Source organism: Monodelphis domestica, chromosome 1, assembly GCF_027887165.1.
Source record: "Monodelphis domestica isolate mMonDom1 chromosome 1, mMonDom1.pri, whole genome shotgun sequence".
NCBI classification, from domain to species: domain Eukaryota; kingdom Metazoa; phylum Chordata; class Mammalia; order Didelphimorphia; family Didelphidae; genus Monodelphis; species Monodelphis domestica.
In genome coordinates, this window is record NC_077227.1 from 388802533 (window position 1) to 388825344 (window position 22812).

The window sequence follows — 22812 nt, forward strand, 5'->3', positions numbered from 1 at the left end:
CCACCACAAAGAGCACAGCTATGAATATTCTTGTACAAGTCTTTTTCCTTATGATCTCTTTGGGGTACAAGCCCAGCAGTGTTATGGCTGGATCAAAGGGCAGACAGTCTTTTAGTGCCCTTTGGGCATAGCTCCAAATTGCCCTTCAGAATGGTTGGATCAATTCACAACTCCACCAGCAGTGCATTAATGTCCCAACATTCATTACTGTCTTTTGCTGTCATGTTAGCCAATCTGCAAGGTGTGAGGTGATACCTCAGAGTTGTTTTGATTTGCATGTCTCTGATTATAAGAGATTTAGAACATTTTTTCATGTGTTTATTAATAGTTTTGATTTTCTGTATTTTCTTGAAAACCCTTCTATCTGTGACAATCAGTTCTAAGGTTTTCCTAATTCACCTTTTATATTCTAAAGGTTCTTCAAGTTCTTGGTATTCAGGGTGAACCTGTTAGAGGTCCAAGTTCTCAGTCCTACACAATAACATCCAAGTTCTCAGTCCTACACAATAACACCATCATTCCTTTTGTATTCTCAGCTACACTCTACTCATCAACAAAGAGATTAGATCCTCTACACTTCTGTCTTCCTACCCATTTGGCCCAAATGCAGACAGATCTTTTCCTACAATTATCATACTAAATAACTCACATTTATGTAGAACTTTAGTATTTGCAAAGAACATGCCCCACAGAAGTCCTAAGAAATGTAGTTAGAACAAAATTAAAAGTCAGTATTCCCCTACCCATTTTACAAATAGGGAAATGGATTAGATCCAAGTATTTTAACTCCAGGTCCTTTAGAGTAGCTGAGACAAGGGTAATATTTTTTTAAACCCTTACCTTCCATCTTAGAGTCAATACTGTGTATTGGCTCCAAGGCAGAAGAGTGGTAAGGGCTAGGCAATGGGGGTCTCAAGTGACTTGCCCAGAGTCACACAGCTGGGAAGTGTCTGAGGCCAGATTTGAACCCAGGACCTCACATCTCTAGGCCTGACTCTCAATCCACTGAGCCACCCAGCTGCCCCCTTGGGGTAGTATTTTTTAAAATCCTAGGAAACAAAGAAAGGAAAAAACCCAAACAATTTTAGATGTATTTCTATAGTCCAAGATTCTACTTTCAGGTGGGCTTGGCCTGGGCAATGGATTTCCTAGCTTCAATTCTCAGGCTTAATATCCTGAATTTTAAATCAAAGGAATTGAAGTCATATCCTGGCTTACTGTTTAGCCTGGCTGTATGGCTTGTAACAAATCATCAGTCCTCTCTTGGACTCAGTTTCCTGATCTATAAAACAACAGAGGAGTTTTCTCAAGGTCTCCTGCTCTAAATTTTATGACTGCTATGAAAGCTCTACTCCCAAGCCATTGTACTTTCCACTGCACTCCACCAGACTCCCCAGCATCTCCCTATGGACCTTTCTCTTCAGGCCCAGAGCTGCTCTTCTAGGGAACCTCCAGGGAGGGACCCCTCAGGATCTCTGTGGCACTAGAGGTGGAGAATCCCTTGAGCAAGTTTCTTATATGTTCTGGGCCTCAGTTTACTTCTCTGTTTAATGATGGTTTTGGGTTAGATGGTCTCTGAGGTTCCCTCTAGCTCTGACAATCTATGTTTGGGATGGGGAGGATTGCAACTGGGGAGAAGCCAAGGGAATTCTGTGCAAGGTTTTAGTCTTTGGGCTCCTCATGGGGCCTTCGAATGTTCCACTGTTTATCAGGGAATGGAAAAGTCTCAGTCAGGAAAGAGTCCAGCAATAGTCGGGGGAGAAAGAGAGGGAGAAAGAGGGGGTGGAAAGATAGGGGAGGAAGAGAGAAACAGAGGGAGGGAAGGAGAGAAAAGGAAAGAGAGTATGAACGTGTGGGTGTGGGTGATATGATTATATAATGAGTAAGAAAGACAAGGGTCCTGGCATGTATTTGTCTGCTCTATATCTCAAAACCCAGCATGGTACATAATAAATGGTTTTTCATTCTTTCGTATATTAGTGTGTGTGATCTCTTCTGTGAGTGTGTGAAAGAATTAGAGAAGTGGAGTTTATAGTCATAGAATCATAGACTCAAAACTAGAAGGGACCTTAGAGATCCTTTTCTATCTGTTCCTTTTATAGATGATGAAATAAACCCAGAAAAGTGAAGTGACTTAAGGTCACACAGCTAGTAAATAGCAGTCAGGATTCAAACCTAGCTTGTGCCTGGATGAAATGGCTGTTTGAAATATATGGGGAAGAGGAGACTTATGGTGCATTTATTAATGTCTTATTGTGAATGAGGTGGTGCGTGTGTGTGATAGAGAGAGGGGGGAGAGGGAGAGGGAGAGAAGGGGGATACATGAGGACATGTTTGTATGCTATGATGTATTGTGTATATGATAATGTGGGTGTATGTAGTTATACCTGTGGGATGAATATGATGTCTGATGAGTGTGTGTGAGAGGGTAGTCTGTGTGTGTGTGTGTGTGTGTGTGTGTGTATAAGGTGTCTCTCCTAGAAGGCCAGGGGCCCTGAGATATAGAAAAATTCCAGAAGGGTTGAATCACTTTGATGTTGAACCCAAGCAGGATGGCAGTACTTCAGGTCAACTCCAACCACCTCAAGGATAGTCCTGAAATTTTCAGATCAGAAAACCATGGACACATACAAGCCTCATGTTGAGAATATTTTTATTCTTAAAACATAGAATTGATAAAACAGATTTTTATTTTTCAGAAGAGCTCACTGCAGTCCTCCTTTTAGTAGCAAGCTCTCCTTGTACATTTCAAATGGGCTTGGAGTTACAAACACTCGATTCCCATAAATAAAGATCATATTTTTTGCTTAGAGGAAGGTAAGCCTGCATATGTTCTTCTTCTTCCCTTCCTGCCTTTGCTCTAGGCTTATAATGACCCATTTAGGTCAGCTGAAATCTTTCCCCTTTCATCTTTCCAGGTTCAGCTTAAATTCTTGCTCCCTCAGTAAGCCTTGGCTGATAGCCCTGCCCACCCCTGCCCTTCTGTTTACACTTCTTTATACATTTAGTCTTTCCACCCTTGTACTGTAGCTTCTTGAACTCTGAGGCATATCCCTTCACCTAGCCTGTGAGTTCTCTAAGGGCAGACATCATTCTCTTCTTTATCACTATCTTCATCCCCCATGTCAACCCCCATCCCCTGTTGGCTCCTTCTTAGCCTGGAGCCCAGAGTCTTGTGTTTAATCTGATGAAGGAATCATTGATGGACTGAGTTCCTGACTGAGCACCTTGGGCTGGGGTGTTGGAGTGACGTCAGAAGGGCACAGAAATGATGGAAAGAAAAGCCATTCTCACCAGCCTTGGTCCTTGGGGTGGGCCAAGGTGTGGCAGTTCACGGGGACCCATTTCTTGGTTCCTAGGAGGTCCCCTCTCCCTTTCTATGCACCCTATTCTTAGGTATCACTGGAATCCTCAGGTCTGTCCTTCTAGTTTCTAAGGCATTGCCTTCGTAGGGGACTAGGTTTTGTGGGTCTGAATATCCTGCCTCCCACCTTCCCAATCCTGCTACCACCATGGATATTCTAGCCTATTCTTCAGTGGGCAGGTCAGGGGAATGGGAATCCTTCCTCACTCTTCATCCGCAACTGGCCTCTGCCTTCCTAGGAGAAACAAGTTGCAGAGCCGCTGACCGTGGTGCTGGAATCAGGAAAAGGCAAAAATCAAGGAAAGGATAAGATGGTGCTGAAATTCGGTGAAGTCAATGCAGCTCTGGATACCACTGACCTCTGATCCTGTCTACACTGTACACCCCGCTCCCACTCTCTCTTCTGAGGTCACCCCCTCTTCCATTCGTCCTCCCCCAGAACACATATCATAAGCCCTGACGTGTTGGCGACCCACATGACAATCTGTAAGTCCTGACCAGTGTACCTTTGTGATGTAGAGTAATGGAGACTCAGTGTTTCATTGCTATGGCTCTTCTCTCCCACTTATGACACCTGCATATGCCTCAGGCCAGGTGGATGGCCCCAGCCAGTTTCTATCGATAAATAAATCAATTCTCTTGTAGGCATAGTATGCTTTCTCTTCCTCCCTCTTCCCCTTCACCACCACCTCCAATTCAATCAATCAGGCCTCAGGTTTGGGGAAATATTTTATTACCAATGTACAGGTTGACAAATTGTACCCCGAAACAATGGGCAGGGGGAGTTGGGGTAGGACAGTTGTCAGGCACTGGAATGAGGAGTTACGGTTTGGTCACTACAAATGGTAGGGTGAGCTCACACCACACCCAGGAGACAGGAGATGACAAGCAGAAGAAAGGAGAGAAGCAGGAGAACCCAGGGCAGGGAGCAGTTTTGTCGAGGGGGTATAGGATGCCTTTAAAGGGATAGCTGCCTTGGCTCAGGGCTTAGGGATTTTATCTGTAATCTCCCTCAGCCTGTCAGGATTTGAACCCTCACCAGTGTATTCCATAACCAATTTGTCATCTCACACTGTGAGCTTTGAACAGTCTGTCGCTCCCTGATCCATGAACCCTTTCCTGCCTGTGAGCCCCAATCTATTTGTAGCTCCAGACTGTTGAAAAGCTCATAATTGATCTATGATGCTTTATAAGCCTGTAACATGTCTGTGTTCACTGTCTGTGACCTCCTACACAGTTTATAAGCCCTGGCACCCATCTGTGAACCCCTGACTATCTAGGAGCCCTGACATGGTCTGGGGGACTCCTCAGGTGCCTTAGGCACAGCAATTGTTTGGGGGGAGGACTGGGCTGTCTTAATAGCAGCTCCCTTTAGATGCCCTAGGCATTTGGGAATAAATTATGATTGGGGGAATCAGGAAAAGGCTTGGGGTGTTTCTCTGTCTCTCTAATCAGGAAGTGATGAAGGTCAGAAGAAACATCTGGTGACCCCAGCCCAACCTTTGTGGCATAGACCAAGAAGAGGTAAGGGGCCATTCCAGGCCCTTACTTGCTCCTTCAGGGGGCCTGCCATCAGCGTCTACACCCCTTCCCTTGAATAAGCCACAGCTGGCCTGGCTGCTGAGAGGTTCAGGAATGGGGACCCTCTGGCCATTTGAGAAATACTGGTAGCTTTAAGGCAGTGCACTTGGGGTCTTACACATGCAGAGAGCCTCACACACATGAGAACTTCCATTCTCACTTAAGGTCTTACAGCAGGGCCCCACATGCATACAGACCTTGCTACCAAATGGTCCCTATTTCTCATGCATCACCCTATCTAGGGCCCTGTAGGAGAGGCAGTGTGGCACTGGGTTTAGAATCAGGGGAGACCTGCATTCATATCCTGCCTCTGACGCTTCCTACCTAAGAGACTGAGGGCAAGTTACTTAGCTCTCTGAGCCTGTTTCCTCATGTGTAAAATGGAATTGATAATACCTGCCGTCTCCCCTACCTCACAGAGCCATTGTGAGGACCAAGAGAGACAACAGATGTAAAACACTTTGCCAACTTTAGAGTACACGGGAATAAAGTCCACTATGATCAGGGTTTTATGGTCCCTTCTCCCCTCCCTACCTCAGGGGCTCAGTCAAGGAGGTGTGGGGAGGGGGCAGCCCAGGATCCAGAAGACCACTCTCTACCTCTGGGGCCTGAGGTTGGGGGGAGATGGGGAGAGGAGAACCTTGGCATCAGAGACACAACCGGGTGCAGGTGCTGGGGCTTGCGCCTTCAAAAGGGCAGTGGGGAGGACACCTGGGGCCCAGGCTGGGAGTCGGGCTGAGCAGATTCCCAGTGGCCCCTGGCCCATGTTTAGTTCCTTGGTGAACCCATTCCTCCAGGACTGAAGGCATGGGGGAGGAAGGGGGAAGCCAGGCACAGTGGGCAGGGGTGACTACAGGCTGGCCAGAGGACCTCCCCTGGGTGCTTTGGGATCAGACTGCCTCTGACCCCCAGCATGGTTCTGTAAAAGAGAGTGATTCACTCTTCAGAGGCTTCGGCAGGAGGCGAGAGTGGGGGACCGGGGTGTGGGAGGTGAGGTGTTGCCTGAGAAACCACAAGACACTGGTGTAGATTTATAAAAAGGAGTGGGGAGGACCCAGGGCCAGGGTAGGGTGAAGGGTGGCTCACTCGGCTGTGGGGCCAGCCCGGGAACAGCACCGGGGCCTCCGCATACTCTGCAACAGGGCCCTGAACAAGCTGGGGGGACGCTTAGCTTCACCAGGGCGGGGGCCACCTCTGAGAGAGCCAGCCCGGGTGTTAGGGAGCTGTGGCCCAGATGGCCCGCCTTGTCGCCCATGCTCTTCGATCTGCTTTTCCAAATGCTTCTGGATGGCCATGCCTAGCACCTCTACCTCCATGGAAGCCCCATACACCTCCCATGTCATGCCCTTTTCATCCCAGCTGACCTCCCGCACAGGCTCAGGAGCTTCCTCAGCTGCTCGCACCTGCACTTCTGGGTAGGAGGCTTGGGGAGACATGGTCACTGGGGTCATGGGGCCAGTGGCTACCGACCGGGTCTCCACACCCATGGACACCTGCATTTCCACATCCTTCTTAGATAGCAGTGGGCCGGGACTCCGGGAAGCTGGAACATTCCGGGCAGTGGGCTGGAAACTGAAGGTCATGGGGCCTGAGCCATCCTGGGGAGTCATGGGGCTCACTGCCACGGACACACAGACAGCACGTGTATCTGCCTGGGTGCCAGCGTCCTGCTGTGGAGTGCTCACATCCCAGGATGGTACCTTGGTGAAATTATCCCTAGTCCTGACTTCCCTGGCTGGGGTTGGGCCCACTCCTTTCTGTGGGGCTTCAGGAAGCTCCTGGATCTCCTCTCGGGTCAGTGAGATTTCCTCTGCTCTGGCCGTGGCTGGCTCAGCTGAGCTCATCTTCTGCAGGGCTGATTTTGGAGAGTGCCCTGATGGCCATCCCTGACTTGGGGACACAGACACAGTTTTTTGAGATTTCTCTGTGGTTGCTTGCGTCTCAGGGACCTTCACTGAGGGGGTCTCAGCCCCAGTGGTGAGAACTGCTGTTGCCTTATGGCTGAAGTCAGGCTGGGTGTCCTGGGGTCCTCCACAAATAGCCGTTTCTTTGTTCAACTGCTGGGAGTCAGAGGAAGGCATTGCCTTGGGTTTAGGGTAAGCTGGACTCCAATTGGAATTTTCTGGGAGAAGTTCTCTTGAGGCTGGAGACTTCTTAGAGGATATGGGATCTGTTTTTCCCAAAGACATAGCATCCAGATCCACCATAGACATGGGATTTACCTTCTCCAAAGAGCTGGGATCTATCTTCTTCAAGGACAGAGGATCCATTTTCTCTGAAGACATAGAGTCTCCCTTCCTTGAGGATGTTCTTTCTTCCTTCTCCAAGGGTATAGGAATTATCTTTTCCAAGACCCTAGAATCTGTTTTCCCTGAAGATACTGGGTCTTTCTTCTCCAAGGACATGGGATCTATCTTGTCTGAGGGAACAAGATTCACTTCTCCTAAGGAGCCAGAATTTGTCTTCCCCAAGGACATGGGTTCCACCTTGTCTAAGGGAATATGATCCACCTTCCCCAAGGGGACAGAATCTGCTTTCCCTAAAAACATGGGATCTTCCTTTCTCAAGGACATGGGATCTGTCTTTCCCAAAGGTGTGGAATCTGTCTTCCCTGAGAGCACAGGTTCTACCTTTCCTGAGGGAATAGGTTTTATTTTCTGTGAGAAAGCAGGATCTGCTTTTCCCGAGGAGATGGGGTCCACATTTCTCAAAGGTCCAGAATCCACTTTCTCTGGAGAAATGGAAGCTGCCTTTCCCAAGGACACTAGATCAACCTTTTCTAAGGATGTGAGATCCACCTCCCCAGAGGACATAGGATCTGCCTTGTCTAAAGACATAGGCTCCACTTTTCCCAGAGATGTGGAATCTGCCTTCCCTAAAGACATAGGGTGGATCTTCCCTGCAGGCATGGGATCTGCCTTTTCTGAGGCAATGATATTTTCCTTCTCCAAAGGCCCAGGGTCCTCTTTCACCATGGTTGTGGAGTTTGTCTTCCCTGAGACCACGGAATCTACTTTCCCTGAAGACAAAGAATCTGTCTTTCCTAAAGCAGTGGCATCTTCCTTCCCCAAGGGCAGAGAATCTACTTTCCCTAGTAAGGGGGTATCTGTTTTCCCAGAAGTTATGGAGTTTGCCTTCTCTGAGCATGAAGGATTTGCTTTCCCTAAAGAAATGAGATCCATCCTTCCTATGGCATTAGGATTTGCTTTCTCTTGGGTTAAGAGATCCACTTTCCCTGAGGATACAGGATCTCCTTTCTGCAATGACACAGGACCATCCTTCAAGGATGCAGGGTCTGATCTTTCTGAGGACAAGGAATCCTTTATCCCCATAGAAATGGAATCTTTTTTCCCCGAGGATGTGGGGTCCATGTTCTTCATAGTCACAGAATCTATTTTCCCCAAGGATGAGGGATCCTTTTTCTCACAGGACACAGGATCTGGCTTCCCTGAGATTGAAGCTGACAGCAGACTTGAAGTCTCTGTTTTAGCCTCTTCTTGGGAGGACCCTGCTGGTGGTCCTGATGTGGCCTCTTTCCCTGGCTCCTCCTTTTCCCTGGTGGCCCAGGAAGGATTGGAACTGGAGCACTTGGAATCAGAGGAGCAAACCAAGGAGCTTCCACTAGGATCCAGTTCTTTTGGATTCAGTGGTAATTGTTTCTCTGGTCCAGATGTCAATTCTGCAGGATCAATGGAGGAGCTAGGTCCCAGACTCACCTCTGAGGGCTCGTTCTTGGGCTGACTTCGGAGCTCAGAGCTAGCTGCTTCACTGGGGAGGCCCAATTCACTCACACAGCAGTTCCTCATGGCCAGGTCCACAGTTTGGCAGCTCCTAGCCTGATCACAGAGAGGGGCAGACTGAGCTACCTGTGGCAGATGGGGCCCAGGTTCTTGATGCAACAACTGCAGGCTGGCTGTTTCTTTAGTGCTGCCCATTTTCCCATAAGCTCTTGGCCATAGTCTATCCAACAGCTGTCCAGTGGTTCTGAAACAGGGCAGAGGAGGCTATTCAGACATAGTACTCTCAGTAGTAAAAGAATCATTCAAATCCTACCTTCCTCTTCAAGGTCTACCTCCTCCTTAAAGCCTTCCCATCCTCTCTGGCCCACATGAATCTATTCCTTTTCTGACCTCCCATCTAACTCAATCCCCTATCATTTAATTTGTCTCTTCAATATAAAATAATGGCAATTAGAGTGCTAGACCCAGAGTCAGGAAGACCTGAATTCAAATCCAGCTTCAGACATTTATTGGCTATGTGACCTTGGGCAAGTCACTTAACCTTGTTTGCCTCTGTTTTTTGAGCTGTTAAATGGGCATAATAATTCTCAGGGTTGTTGTGGAGATCAAATAAGATAATATTTGTAAAGAGCTTAGCCCAGTGCCTGGCATACAATAGATGCTGGCTATTGACTTAAATCTGGCCTGCTATATTAGCTATAGTAACTAGTCACATCTCTTTAAAAAAAAAAACCCTTACCTTTCAACTTAGAATCAATACTGTATATTGGTTCCAAGGCAGAAGAGAGGGAACACCTAGGCAATGGTGGTTAAGAACCTTTTGTCTCTAGGCCTGGCTCTCAATCCACTGAGCCACCTAGCAGCCCCCAAGGTTACACTTCTACAATACTTTCTAAATATTATCTCATTGACCCTCTTATGAATTCTCTGAGGAAGGTAGATTTTTTTCCTCACCCTTACCTTCCATCTTGGAGTGAATACTGTGTATTGGCTCCAAGGCAGAAGAGTGGTAAGGGCTAGGCAATGGGGGTCAAGTGACTTGCCCAGGGTCACACAACTAGGAAGTGTCTGAGGCCAGATTTGAACCCAGGACCTCCCATCTTTGGGCCTGGCTCTCAATCTACTAAGCTACCCAGCTGCCCAGGAAGGTAGTTTAAAAGTATGTTTTTGTTCCAGTTGTTCTGACCCTTTGTGACTCCATTTGGAGTTTTTTGGGCAAAGATAATGGAGTGGTTTTTCCATTTCCTTCTCCAACTCATTTTACAGATGAGGAAACTGAGGCAAACATGCTAGGAAGAGTCTGAGGCCAGATTTGATCTCAGGAAGCCAGGCTCATGCTCTGTCCACTATGCCCCCCCCTGGCTACCCATAAAAAGTATTGTGACTCCCATTCTATAAATCTATAATCTATAAATTGTAGAACCACAGGACTTTGAATGGCAAAGAATCTCAGCGATTGCCTAGAGCAGGAGTTCTTAACTTGGGGTCCATGAACTTGAATCAACATGTTGAGAGCTACACTTGTATGTTTGAAAACATGACTCCAGCCTTCTCAATGAACGAGTGCCAAAAAGAAGGGAGAGGCGGTGTCCGAGATCCCACGAGCAGTCCGTTGTGGGCCCCCTGAGGTCAGCGTTCTGTCCCTTGCTTAGTGGCTATGGACGTGGAACAGATGTGGATTTCATTAGGATAGGACACTTCCACATGAAACCCTTCCCAGCAACCTGCGGTCTTCAGTTTTCTAGAGAGCCCTGAGAGCTCCAGTGACTTTCCAGGGGCACACAGCCTGTATGCTTCAGAAGAATGACTCCAACACGGGTCTTCCCGGCTCCAAGGCCCGCTTTCTAGCCACGTACAGTAAGGCTGCCTCCTTGTATCCTATATAGATACTATAGATACAGAGTTCAAATCCAGCCTCAGACACTTCCCAGCTGTGTGACCCTGGGCAAGTCACTTGACCCCCATTGCCTAGTCCGTACCACTCTTCTGCCTTACAACCAATACTCAATATTGATTCTAAGATGGAAGGTAAGGGTTTAAAAAAATGAGGGGGCCGCTGGGTGGCTCAGGGGATTGAGAGTCAGGCCCAGAGATGGGAGGTCCTGGGTTCAAATTTGGCCTCAGACACTTCCCAGCTGTGTGACCCTGGGCAAGTCACTTGACCCCCATTGCCTCACCCTTACTGCTCTTCTGCTTTGGAACCAATACACAGTATGGATTCTAAGATGGAAGGTAAGGGTTTAAAAAAATGAGGGGGCAGCTGGGTGGCTCAGGGGATTGAAAGCCAGACTGAGGGACAGGAAGTCCTGGGTTCAAATTTGACTTCAGATACTTCCTAACTGTGTTACTCGGGCAAGTCACTTAAATCACATTGCCTAGCTCTTAGCACTCTTCTGTCCTGGAACCAATACACAGTATTGTAAGGTGAAAAAAACAAAAGAAGAATTCCAAATGCAGCCTCAGACATTTCCTAGCTGTGTGACCCTGGGCAAGTCACTTAACCCCCATTGCTTAGCCCTTACTACAATTCTGTCTTGGACCCAGTATACAGTATTGATTCCAAGACAGAAGGTAAGAATTTTAAAGAAAAAAAAAAGAGAAGACTGGACTAGTTGAAGCCCTAATAAACAATTCTAGTAACTTGGGGGCAAGGTGTGAGAAAGTTGCTTTCGTGTAAACTTAGAAAAAAAAATAGCCCTCACCTTCTGACCTATCAATTCTAAGGCAGAAGAGTGGTAAAGTTAGGCAATGGGGGTTAAGTGACTTACCCAGGGTCACACAGCTAAGAAGTGTCTGAGGCTACATTAGAACTCAGGTCCTCTCGATTCCAAGACTGATGCTCTATCCGCTGTGCTACCTAGCTGCTGCTCTTCATATAAACTTTTAAGTCCAATTAATTTGTGGGGAAAGAGGAAGAAAGAGAACTCATGCTTCAGGGCATTAGGCTCTGTGGGGATGGGGTGGGGGGACAGACAGCTGAGGTCAGCCATGGCTGGGTGAGAAGGCAAGAGGAGGGGGCAGGACGAGGGCCTGGGGAAGCAAGCACTATCTGTCAGCTTCCTATTTTAATTATTATTTTTAACTAGGTTCTAAGCTCGGTTATTTCTCCCTTTGAAGCTGGGAGGGTTGTCAGCACCCACTAAATGTTGGTGCCCTGGCACAAAGCCCTTCTCAAAGCTATACTTACTGTCTTGGGACTAGATGATCCCTCCCTACATCCTATAATCCTAAACGTTTCCTGAAGGCAACACATGCCTCGGAAGGATCAGATGGAGCACAAGAGGCGATGCAGAGCTGTAAGGGATGGGGTGTCCCAAGCATGAGCCACGCATGACCTTCTCTTGCTCAGATATTTTGAGCCGACACGCTGTGAGTTGCGAGGGGATGAATCTTGTCTCTGTCATCAGTCTATGAGCTCTAATGCGGTTAATGAAGCAGTAAGTGATCACATCCTCTGCTAAATGATCCCTTGTGTCGTATCACTTGGCAGGGCTGACTGTCACTCCTCTATTCAATAAACTTCAATGGCTCCCTATTGCTTCTGTGATCAAATATAAACTCCTCTGTTTGGCCTTTAAAGACCTTCACAACTTGGCTCACCCAATCTTTCCAGCTTCTTTAAACATGATCCCTCTCCCAACATTGTAAGGTTCAGAGAAATTGGCCTTCTGGTTTGTCCAAGATGACACTCCATCTCTTGTCTAACCAGTCTTTGCATTGTTTAATCCCCAATTCAACACCTTCCCTCCTTCACCTTCAGCTCTAAAATCTTTCACTTTCTTTGAAACTCAGGGGGCAGCCAGCTGGCTCATTGCATTGAGAGTCAGGCCTAGAGATGTGAGGTCCTGGGTTCAAATCTAGCCTCCACAGATACTTCCTAGCTGTGTGACCCTGGGCAAGTCACTAAACCCCCATCATCTAACCTTTATTACTCTTCTGCCTTGGAACCTATAAACAGTATTATTTAAAAGATAGAAGGTAATGGTTTAAAAAAAAACAAGAAAAAAAAGAAAAAACCCTCTCAAGTTCCTCCCCACCCACTCCCATGAAGCCTCCTTTGCTGCTCCTAGATGTTACTGCCCTTTACCATATTATTCATTATACATGTTTATTAATGCACATTTTCCTTTTACAACAGAATACAAGATCCTGGAAGACAGGACACAGAGTAGACCCTTCCTTAGCAAATGCTCATTGATTAAGTGATTGATTTTTTTAAGCCTTTACTTTCCACCTTAGAATAAATATTGTGTATTGGGTCTAAGGCAGAAGAGTGGTAAGGGGTAGGCAATGGGGGTTAAGTGACTTGTCCAGGGTCACACAGCTAGGAAGTGTCTGAGGCCACATTTGAACCTTTTCCTCCCAATTCCAGATCTGTATGCCCCAGATTGAGGTTTGTTTTTTTTAATCTTAGGTTCCATTTTAGAATCAATACTGGGTATTGGTTCCAAGGAAGAAGAGTGGTAAGGACTAGGCAATGGGGGTTAAGTAACTTGCCCAGGGTCACACAGCTGGGAAGTGTCTGAGGTCAGATTTGAACCCAGGACCTCCTGTCTCTAGGTCTGGCTCCCAATCCACTGAACTACCCAGCTGCCCCCCACAGTATTGATTCTAAGATGGAAACACTCTTCTGCTTTGGAATTGATATTTAGTATTGATTCTAAGATGGAAAGTAAGGATTTGAATAAAAAGAAGCTTTGTTTCTTTTAATTTTATTTTTTAATTTATTCTTGCTCCAATAATAATTTGTCTCCCTGCCTCCAGTCTTTCCCTTCTTCAATCTGGTCCCCTACTACAGTCAATTGATATTCCTAAAGCATTGATTTCTATCCTCAAAAATCTTCAGCAGTTCTTATTTCCTCTGTCAAATTCTAATCCTAGCATTTTATAGCACTCCCCCAACCAAAGTGTGATTTTCACCCACCTGTCCCATTTTATTTCATATTATTCCCCTTCACACACTTTCTGTTCCAGTCAAACTAGCTTGCTTGCTGTTCTCCAGACATGACCTACAATCTCCCTCCTCTGTTCCCTGGACCACATGATCCTCCAAATCTGCACCCCTTCACCTCTGCCTGGCAGAATTCCTAGTTTTTTACAAAGCCTGGCTCAGCCACCACTTTCTACATCCTTCACACATTTCCTGATCCTCCCCATTTCTTAGTACTCTCTCTCTGTGTGTCTCTCTGTCTCTGTCACTGTCTCTATTTTGCTTTCCCGCCTTGCTTCTCTTTCTCTACCCCCTTTACTTTGTATTACTGTGTATATTCATTGTATTTTTTTACTTGTGAACATTTTCTGTTCCCCAAATAGAATGTAAGTTTCTCAAGGACAGGTACAGCTCATTTTCGTTTTCATATCTTCAGTTTCTAGTACTTTGAGTCTCCTACTGGCACCTGGTAACTTATAATAAATATTCTACTCTTGAAAATAATTGATATTTCACAAATTATTATTGACCCAATCTGAATAACAAGTCCACTGTCTATAGTCCTTTACAGTTTACAAAGCACTTTCCTCGCTAGTGGTGAATGAAGTAGGTAGTGTAAATATTATATTCCAATTCTACAGGTGAGAAAACTGAGGCTCAGAAATCAAGTGGCCTGACCAGGGTCACATGGCTAGTAATTGTCAGAAGTGGAACTGGAGCGTACAGTGCAGTTTAATACTCCTTCTATGACACCTCCTTCTGCCTTTATGAATAACTTCAAAAACCTACAATGCCTTTGATGTGGCCATTCCTTTCACCGATACATATTGTATCTCCTGCATGCCTGAGGAGATGCTTACATGAGTTGTTGTGGCCAAAAATAATTCATCCCCTTTGTGGATGAGCACATCCATGATTAGCTAAGATGGTCCTCAGATGACCAACACATAGCTGCTCAAAAAATACCTATAAATAAAATCCCTCCCAAGACACACAAGGACTCATGAGCTCATATTTTATGTCTGTATGCATGCAAGTGTGTATGTGTATGTGTAAGTGTGTGTGTGTGTGTGTGTGTGTGTGGTGTGTGTGTAAGAGAGACAGAGAGCTCCAGAGAGAGAGAGAGAGAGAGAGAGCTCCAGAGAGAGAGCTCCAGAGAGAGCTCCAGAGAGAGGGAGAGAGAGAGAGATGGACACCTCTCTCAGGGATTGGGTGGTGCTCATTGCTCAAAGAAAGGGTGAAAAATTTTTAGGGTATTAAAAATGGCTGGATCCAGGAAATGAAATGAATCCAGTCATATAGAAATGGACATATGACCCAGCAGGTTCTGTAATTGTTGTTGACAGGCTTTGGAACAGACAGGATGTCTATCTCCGGCCATAAAAAGGCAGAGGGAATCTTGAGGAATTCTCCCTGTTCATCAATGGCTTGTGAATTAGAATTACAGAATAATGGAGTTGAGAGAGAACTGAAAACATGGAATATCAGAGTTGGAAGGAGTCTTGGACTCTAGACACAGAATTTCACGGTTGGGAAGAACCTTAGAATTTAGATTAAAGAATGCCAGGTTTGGAAGGAATGTTAAAAACATGAAATGTTTTACTGTTTCCTTTCTATCTTTTATGTCTAACATATTGCCTTCACATAGTGCTTAATAGTACTGAATGACTGATCATGTGGTTATCTCCATTTATTTCCTACCAGGTAACTTCTGTCCCCTCTCTGGGGACATCTTTGAAGGGGGATTGGGGGAGAGCAAATCAGAGAGAAGGACCTTAGAAAATAGAATAGAGGGTGACTGAGCTGAATGGACCTTAGGACACAATTCTAGAGCTGGAAGAGAGCTTTGAACATAAAATGTCAGACCTAGAAGGAAGATAGCACATTATTATAGCTTATATTATAATAATCCACATATATAGTGCTTTAAAGTTTGCAAACATATCAACCTTTCAAGGACTTGTGGTATTTCCTTCCCAATATAGATTGTAACCTCCTCATGGCTTTGATGGTTTTTCAGAGTCACTGTGACAAAAAAAAATCACCATGCAGATAAACTGATGATAGCCCATTTCGAACTAAACTAGGTTAGTCTTTAGACAACGGACGTACTATTAGTGCTGACGTCTTTCCATCTTGGTGGGGCCTGTCAGAATTTGTGCTCCACTTGGCCTTTAAGAATCAATGGTTATGGTGGCTCAGTGGATTGAGAGCCAGACTAGTTGCCCCTCTATAAGGAAGGGTACAAGTATTATTATCCCCATTTTACAGAGGAGGAAACTGAGCATCAGTGGTTCAATGACTTGTCCAGGTTTACACAGCTAGTTTTGAAGCCAAAATTTCTTATGTCAAGAACTTTGATTTCATTTTATTATAATACAGAGGTTTATGAAATCAGAGTTGGAAAAGACTTTAGGGATTATGGAGTTTGCTCCTCCCCCCCCACTTCAAAGATGGGGCCCAGAGAGGGGAAGAAACTTTTCTAAAGTTACCTGGTAAGAAATAAATGGAAATTACCACAAGACCATAGCACAGGTCATAACACTCAATCTAGAACTTGACCCTGCATGTCAGAGTTGGTATTTGAACACAGGTCTTCCTGACTCCAAGAATATCTCTTTCTATCCTTGACCACATTGGTTTACTGTCTAGAGATTATTCAGTGAGGGCTATGTGATTCAACCAATGAAGTTTTAGAAGCCTGACCATCCATGGACAAAAAAGAATCCAATTCTTCTCCAGTGTCCTGACTTCCCTTTTTCTTTCTACTCCAAAAGAATCACTTGAATTCTTCAGCTCCCAAGGAATATATTTCAAAGGATGGAGCCCAGCCTAAAGGCTGTAATAGTTGCAAAAGAAAGGGATTAAATGAGATGATCTCTATAATCCATTTCAATTCTAACCTTCTAGGAAATTCTGTCTGGATCTTTGCTCCAAATTTGACCATAGCCAATGAGATGATTTGGGGCAAGTCCCTATGCTTCTGTGTCCAGATCATCCTGGACCTCTTTGATCCCAGCTCTACACTAAGTCTATGGAAGGATGAGGTTCTCTAGGAAGAGCCTTCCTATCCTATATGCTTCACACCCATCTGAATTCAGCACTGGTCAGCAGCCCATTGTACTTACTGAAGAAGGGATATCACAAAATTATAAAATTTAGACTTAAACCTCAGAAATAATCTCATTTAGCCCCTAAATAATCTCATTTAGCCCCTTACTTTTATAAATGAGGAAACTGGTACTTGAAGAGGTGAAGAAGTGTTTGGTTGTAAAAGAAGTATGGTATAATAGAAAGAACATCAGTCTCACATTCAGAGAACCTAAGTTTGAAACCTAGTCCAGTTACTTAGTTCTTGTGTGACTCCCAGGAAGTCACCTCATTGCTCTGAATTGGTTTTTCCCTCATCAATAAAATAGGAACAATAATCTCTGCCTTGCACTGCTCACAGGCCTAAGGTATAATAATGATTTATATAACAATATAAGTTTTACGAAGAATTTTCCTCACAAAAATTTTTGAAGTAGGCAATGCAAAATTCTCATTTTATGGATGAGAAAACTGAGGCCCAGAAAAGGGGAAGTGATTGGCTCAGGGTTACAAAGCTAGGAAATGATGACAATCAAATGAGGTAATGGGTTCAATCAGCTTTGTAAATTTCAAAGTGCTATTATAATGATGGTGGCTATTGTTACTTCTATTCAATATGATCAATCATTGAGCCCATTTAGTGATATATCTACTCTTGCTTCTCACACTAGACAAGTATAGCATTTCTATCATTGGGAGATACCAATGAACCAGAGTAGAACATGATAGGAGGCTGGTTCTGAAAAAGATCTGGGGAGGGGTGAGGTCTGAGTGGACTGAAAGCTCAATATATCAATAGTATGACATGGTGGTCAAAAAAGTTACTATAGTTTTTAAGTTGCATTAACAGAAGCCTAATATCCAGAACAAGGGAAATGATAGTCCCCATTTTATTAAGGAGGAGAGGAGGGTGATCAGAATGGTGAGAGTCTTAAATCCATGACACTAAAAATCAGCTGAATGAACTAGGTATGATCAGCTTGGACACAAGAAGATTTTGAAGGGAATAGCTGTCTACAAATATTTGAAGAGCTCCATGGGAAATAAGGATTTGATATGCTCTGCTTAGCTCCAGAGGACCGAACCAGAAGCAACGTCTGGAGGTTGCAGATAGGCAAATTTAGGTTTGACATAAGGACAAAAATCCCAAGTTACTGCCTTGGAAGGGAGTGAGTTCCTCATCATTAGAGATCTAGATGACCACCCATTAAGGTTATTGTGCCTTAAATAACTTTATGCCTCCCCCAATGTCTAGCATAGGAGTTTTACATATTGTAGTGTTTATTAAATGGTCACTGAACTGAAGAAAACAAAATGATATGAACAAATATAGCCAAACAAGATTTTTGGAGTTCAAATATAATTTCATCTGTCTTTAGCACAAATCTATCCTGTTTTTCTCCTCTGTGTTTCTACTCTTTCTTTCTTTCTTTCTTTCTTTCTTTCTTTCTTTCTTTCTTTCTTTCTTTCTTTCTTTCTTTCTTTCTTTCTTTCTTTCTTTCTTTCTTTCTTTCTTTCTTTCTTTCTTTCTTTCTTTCTTTCTTTCTTTCTTTCTTTCTTTCTTTCTTTCTTTCTTTCTTTCTTCAGTCCCTAGTACCAAATATCCTCTCAATGATAGTTCCCATACAACTGGGGTTTATTCCAGGGATGACAAGCAGTAAGCTGAGAAACCTGTGGTGTGATAAGACTTATCATGTAAGAGAATGGTTGAAGGAAATGAAGATTTTAAGTCTCCTGATGATTTTCTAATTTATTTTTGTCCAAGTCATGATTTAGATAGAATAATAGATTTAGAGTGGGATGGATCCTATTGTTTTTGTTGTTGCTGTTGCTGTCCAGCCATTTCTCAGTGGACTCTCGCTTTTCATGACCCCATTTGGGTTTTTCTTGGCAAAGATACTGGAGTAGTTTGGCATTTCCTTTTTCGGTTCATTTTCCAGATAAGGAAACTGAGACCAACAAGATTAAGTGCCTTGCCCAGGGTCACACAACTAGTAAGTGTCTGAATCTATATTTGAACTCAGGAAAATGAGTCTTCCTGACCCTAGGCCTGATTCTCTCCATTCCCTGTACTATTTAGTTGGCTCTTAGTGCTCATCTAGGTCCAACCTCCTTATTTGATGGATGAGATCCAAAATTGGGGAAGGGATTTTCCAAAGGTCACACAGCAATTGTAATGAGATTCAAAAACCGTATCTTCTGACTGCAATTTTAGCCTTCTTTCCATTGTTCCACAACTGCCTTCTCTCTGAAAGGCTCTCATGCAGAAAAAGAATAAGACTTATTCTGCCCAGCTCCAGAGGGGGAGATGAAAGAAACACAGTGAAGAGAGGCAGAGTTTGACTTGATGTGAGGGAAAAAATCCCAAACAATTAGAGCTTTCTCAAAATAATGGGTTTTCTCTCAAAGTAGAGGGCCACCTCCAAAATTATAGACCCTTAAGGGGAGGCTGGATGACCACTTGTCTGAGTCATGGTAGAGGTATGTGTTGGGGGCAGCTAGTCTGGCTCAGGAGATAGAGAGCCAGACCTGAATTCAGGAGGACCAGGGCTCAAATCTGGGCTCAGACACTTCTTGTATATGACCCCAAGCAAATCACTAAACCTCCATTGCTTAGCCCTTATTGCTCTTCTGCCTTAGAACCAAACTTAGCATCAATTCTAAGAAAAAAATGTAGGGATAAAAAAAAAAAGGTATGTGTGAGACCTCTGTGTTCTTTGAAATCCTTTCCAGATCTAAGATCTTATAAATCTATAATCCTACTATTCCCATCCCTTCTACCACTCTTCCATTCTCAGTAGCTCAACAGGTTGTTAGTTCTGCTTCTTTATAATTATATAGTACCTATCTCTGTCCATCCTGTGCTGTTAAAGTAGTGTTTGACATCAAGATGCTGTAAGAGAAGTCTTTGGGATCTATTTACTAAAAGGTTTGCTGACCCACTAGCCTCCAGGAAGCTTTGGGCTTTCTTTGTTCCTCAGCTGGGTGACCTTTAGCTAATCACTATCTTCAGGGACCCTCAGCTTTAAATGTGTTTAACACTGCTACTTCTGACCTCTCTGAGGCACCACAGAAGAAACATCCTAGAAATCTTAAAGTATTATAGAAATGTAAACTCTTACAATTACAGTTATCCTTTGCCTCTAATATTTTATACACCCCCCCTTCTCTACCTCACTCTCTAAAGAGGAAGATTTAGCTGGATTCCCAGTCACATCAGTCATAGGAGCCCCACAACCTACCCTCTCTTGGGCGTCTAATTCTGTTGGTGACAAAGGTCCAAGTGTAGGGCTCTGGAGTTTTTCTTGGCTCCCCAGTAGGTGGGAGATGAGGGATGGTGCCTAGGGATCCTTTAGGACTGGCTCAGAGCAAAGGTCAGAAGCCTCTTTCAGAAAGCTCGGTGGCCTCCCATATGTAAAGTCTAGAGAACTCTAGCAAGTGTGCAGCAGACAGTATATCTGGTGGACATGAGGGGAAGCTTAATGTGTGTGTGTATGTGTGTGTGTGTGTGTGTGTGTGTGTGTGTGTACCTGTTATGGTTTGTGTAACTTTTGTGCCTCCCAAGGAGTAGACGAATGCATGTGAAAGCACATGTCTGCCTGGGTACTTGTGCCAGGAATATACTGTAAAAGTGTTTGTGGATAGTATGTGTGCATGTAATATTGCATTTAACCATCTATGAGGAGGTAGATGGGTTTCTGTGATAGGCTGTTTGATGGGTATCTTTAGCCTTCTGTGAATACCAAATCGAGAGGAGGCAGAGATAGGCTGTGTGATAGTGTGTGACAGCATGAAGGGTGGAAACACATGTGTGACTGTGTGTGTGTGTGTGATGGTGTAACTAAGAACACCAAAATGAGGATCAGAAGCATGAACAGGAAAGGATGTATGGATGTGTGTGACTGTATGACCACTATGTGAGGGGTAGAAACATGTCTGAAAATGAGTGGTATTGCCACAATGTTTGTAATTGTGAGTGTGAGTGACAGCATGAGAGGGGTGGAAGTCATGTTTCATGTGTGCATGTGGATACATGTATCTGTGGATACATGCATGTGTGTATAACCCTGCGTGTCAGTGCTAAGACTGGAAACATCTTCATTGAGAGTTTGTTTATGGGGTTTGTGAATGTTGTGTTTTTTTTTTTAAATAATTGTGTGCTTGTGCTTGTATTTAGGAGAATGTGAGCCTCCAACTGTGGGCATACGGATGTAAAAAGCACCTGCTTAGAGAGATATGTAAGAGTTAGTGTGAGTGTGAGTGTAGCTGAGAATGTGTGTACCATAGCATGCAGCTATGTGTGCATGTGTGTAAACCTATGAGAACTGTGGAAATGTGTATGAGTGTAAGTATTGGAAAGCGAGAGCTGGTGTGTGTGTACAGATGAATCCCCACCCCCAACCGTCGTCGATGGAGTGAGAAGGGGCAGATTTCCCTCCCCTCTCCACCCCCTATGGTTCTGACAAGCTGGGACCAGCCCCCTGCCCTCCTTTCCTACGCACCCCTTCCCCAGAGATAAGTGCATGGAAAACAAAGAGGGAGGGAGGAGGGGGTAGTTGTCACACATGTGTGCGCCATCCCTGGTACTGGATTGGGGTGGGTGTGGGGGGAGACAAAGAGAGCTGCGATGCTCTGGGCTCTGGGGCGGAAGCAGCCCCGGTTTAGGGTAGAGGTTTGGGAAGAAGCTTGGGAAGGCTGCATCCACAAAGATTGCCCCCTCCCAGGCCTTGGAATCCCTCCTTTTCCGCAGCTCTCGAGTTTACACACGTGCGCACATGTGTAAAACGCATAAAGCTAAGTCCAACAACACAAGCACATATACGTGCCTGCACACGAGCACGCACATGGCACAGATCTCTAGCCGAGGGCCCTAGCTCCAGCTCCACACATCAAGAGTGGGGAGGGGGAAGAAGGGGAGGAGAAGAAATGGGTTCTCTACCCCCACCTTCAGTATATCATCCGAAGACAGGCAGCTGGTGCTGAACCAAGGGCCCTCCCAACTTTCAATGTGGAGCGGGGGGAGACTGAGACTGTCAGGGGGAGGGGGCACCGAAGATTCAACCCGGACACATGCCTTCCCACCCTTCCCTAATTAGCAGGCGAGTTAGCGGGCCACCGGATCTGGGGACTAGGGAAGACCGGACTCTGAGGGAAATAGCCTGAGACTACGGCCATGAGAGAGAGGGGCTGAATGTGACGGGGGTGGGGGTGGGGGTAGAGACTGAGCTGGGGAGAATTGAATCTGGGAGGGATACTGAGACTGGAGGCCTGGGTGGGTCAGAAGCAAAGCCCTCATCCCCCCTTTCTGGTTCGGCCCACCTGTCAAGCCTGTGAGGGGACCCGGATAGGGGAGGGGGCAAAGGGAGAAATGGGTTAGGGGGATGTTGCTGCAGAGTGAGTTAGGGCAGGGGCTGGGATAGGGTTACCTGTGCCCCCTTGGAGCAGCCCCTTCTCCTTCTCAGGCCGCCTCCACTGAGGTCCGGGAGCAGCGCCCGTCTCACCCGTGCCCAGTGCCCAGTGCCCTGCGCCCCGCTCCCGCGGTCGCCGCTGCGCTGCTTCCTCCGGTGCCCCGGCTGGCGCCGAGCGCAGCTGTCAGCCCGCGCCCTCCGATGGAGCATGCGCGGGGGGAGCCGCTGCCTCGGAGACGAGCAGGACAGACGGGGGAGACGCGGGAGAGACTGGTAGAGGGAGGGAGGAAAAAAAGGAGGGAGGGAAGCAGAAAGGGGGGGGTGGGAGAGAGAGAAATGGAAAGAACGAGAGGGAGAGAGAGAGAGAGAGAGAGAGAGAGAGAGAGAGAGAGAGAGAGAGAGAGAGAGAGAGAGAGAGAGAGAGAGAGAGAGAGAGAGTATGGAGAGGGAGAGAGAGGCGGACAGAAGGGAAAAGGGATGTATAGAGAGAACAGGAGAGAGGAGAGGGGGAAGAGTGAACACCAAGGAAAGGGAGGGAGCAGGAGAGGAGTATATCTGTGACTCTCTGAAGGAGGGCATTAAGTTCAGAGGAGAGAAAGGGAAGCAGCATTTTGGATCTGTACTGTATAGTTATACTACTTCCTTTTAAGACACCCCACCTCTACTTCCTACTACTAGGGATTTCTATGGGGGAAGAAG

The 22812-nt window shown here is 45.6% G+C and overlaps 2 protein-coding genes across 4 annotated transcripts in view; one reads left to right on the forward strand and one right to left on the reverse strand.

Moving 5' to 3' along the window:
* The window catches only part of CDHR2 (cadherin related family member 2), a 63137-nt gene extending 59129 nt beyond the window's left edge, over positions 1-4008 (forward strand). For all 3 annotated transcript variants that reach the window (XM_007474114.2, XM_056811643.1, XM_056811644.1), the window contains one exon: positions 3604-4008. In XM_007474114.2, coding sequence (XP_007474176.1) covers positions 3604-3729 — 126 coding nt within the window. In that variant the 3' untranslated portion in view covers positions 3730-4008. The remainder of the gene's footprint in view (positions 1-3603) is intronic.
* Positions 4009-4080: 72 nt separating this feature from the next.
* On the reverse strand, positions 4081-22460 carry GPRIN1 (G protein regulated inducer of neurite outgrowth 1). The gene is made up of 2 exons (XM_056811645.1): positions 22132-22460; positions 4081-8929 (listed from the first exon to the last, which is right to left on the reverse strand). Exon 2 carries the CDS (start codon positions 8878-8880, stop codon positions 6028-6030), a length of 2853 nt encoding a protein of 950 aa, XP_056667623.1. The 5' UTR covers positions 8881-8929; positions 22132-22460; the 3' UTR covers positions 4081-6027.
* Positions 22461-22812: the final 352 nt, after the last annotated feature.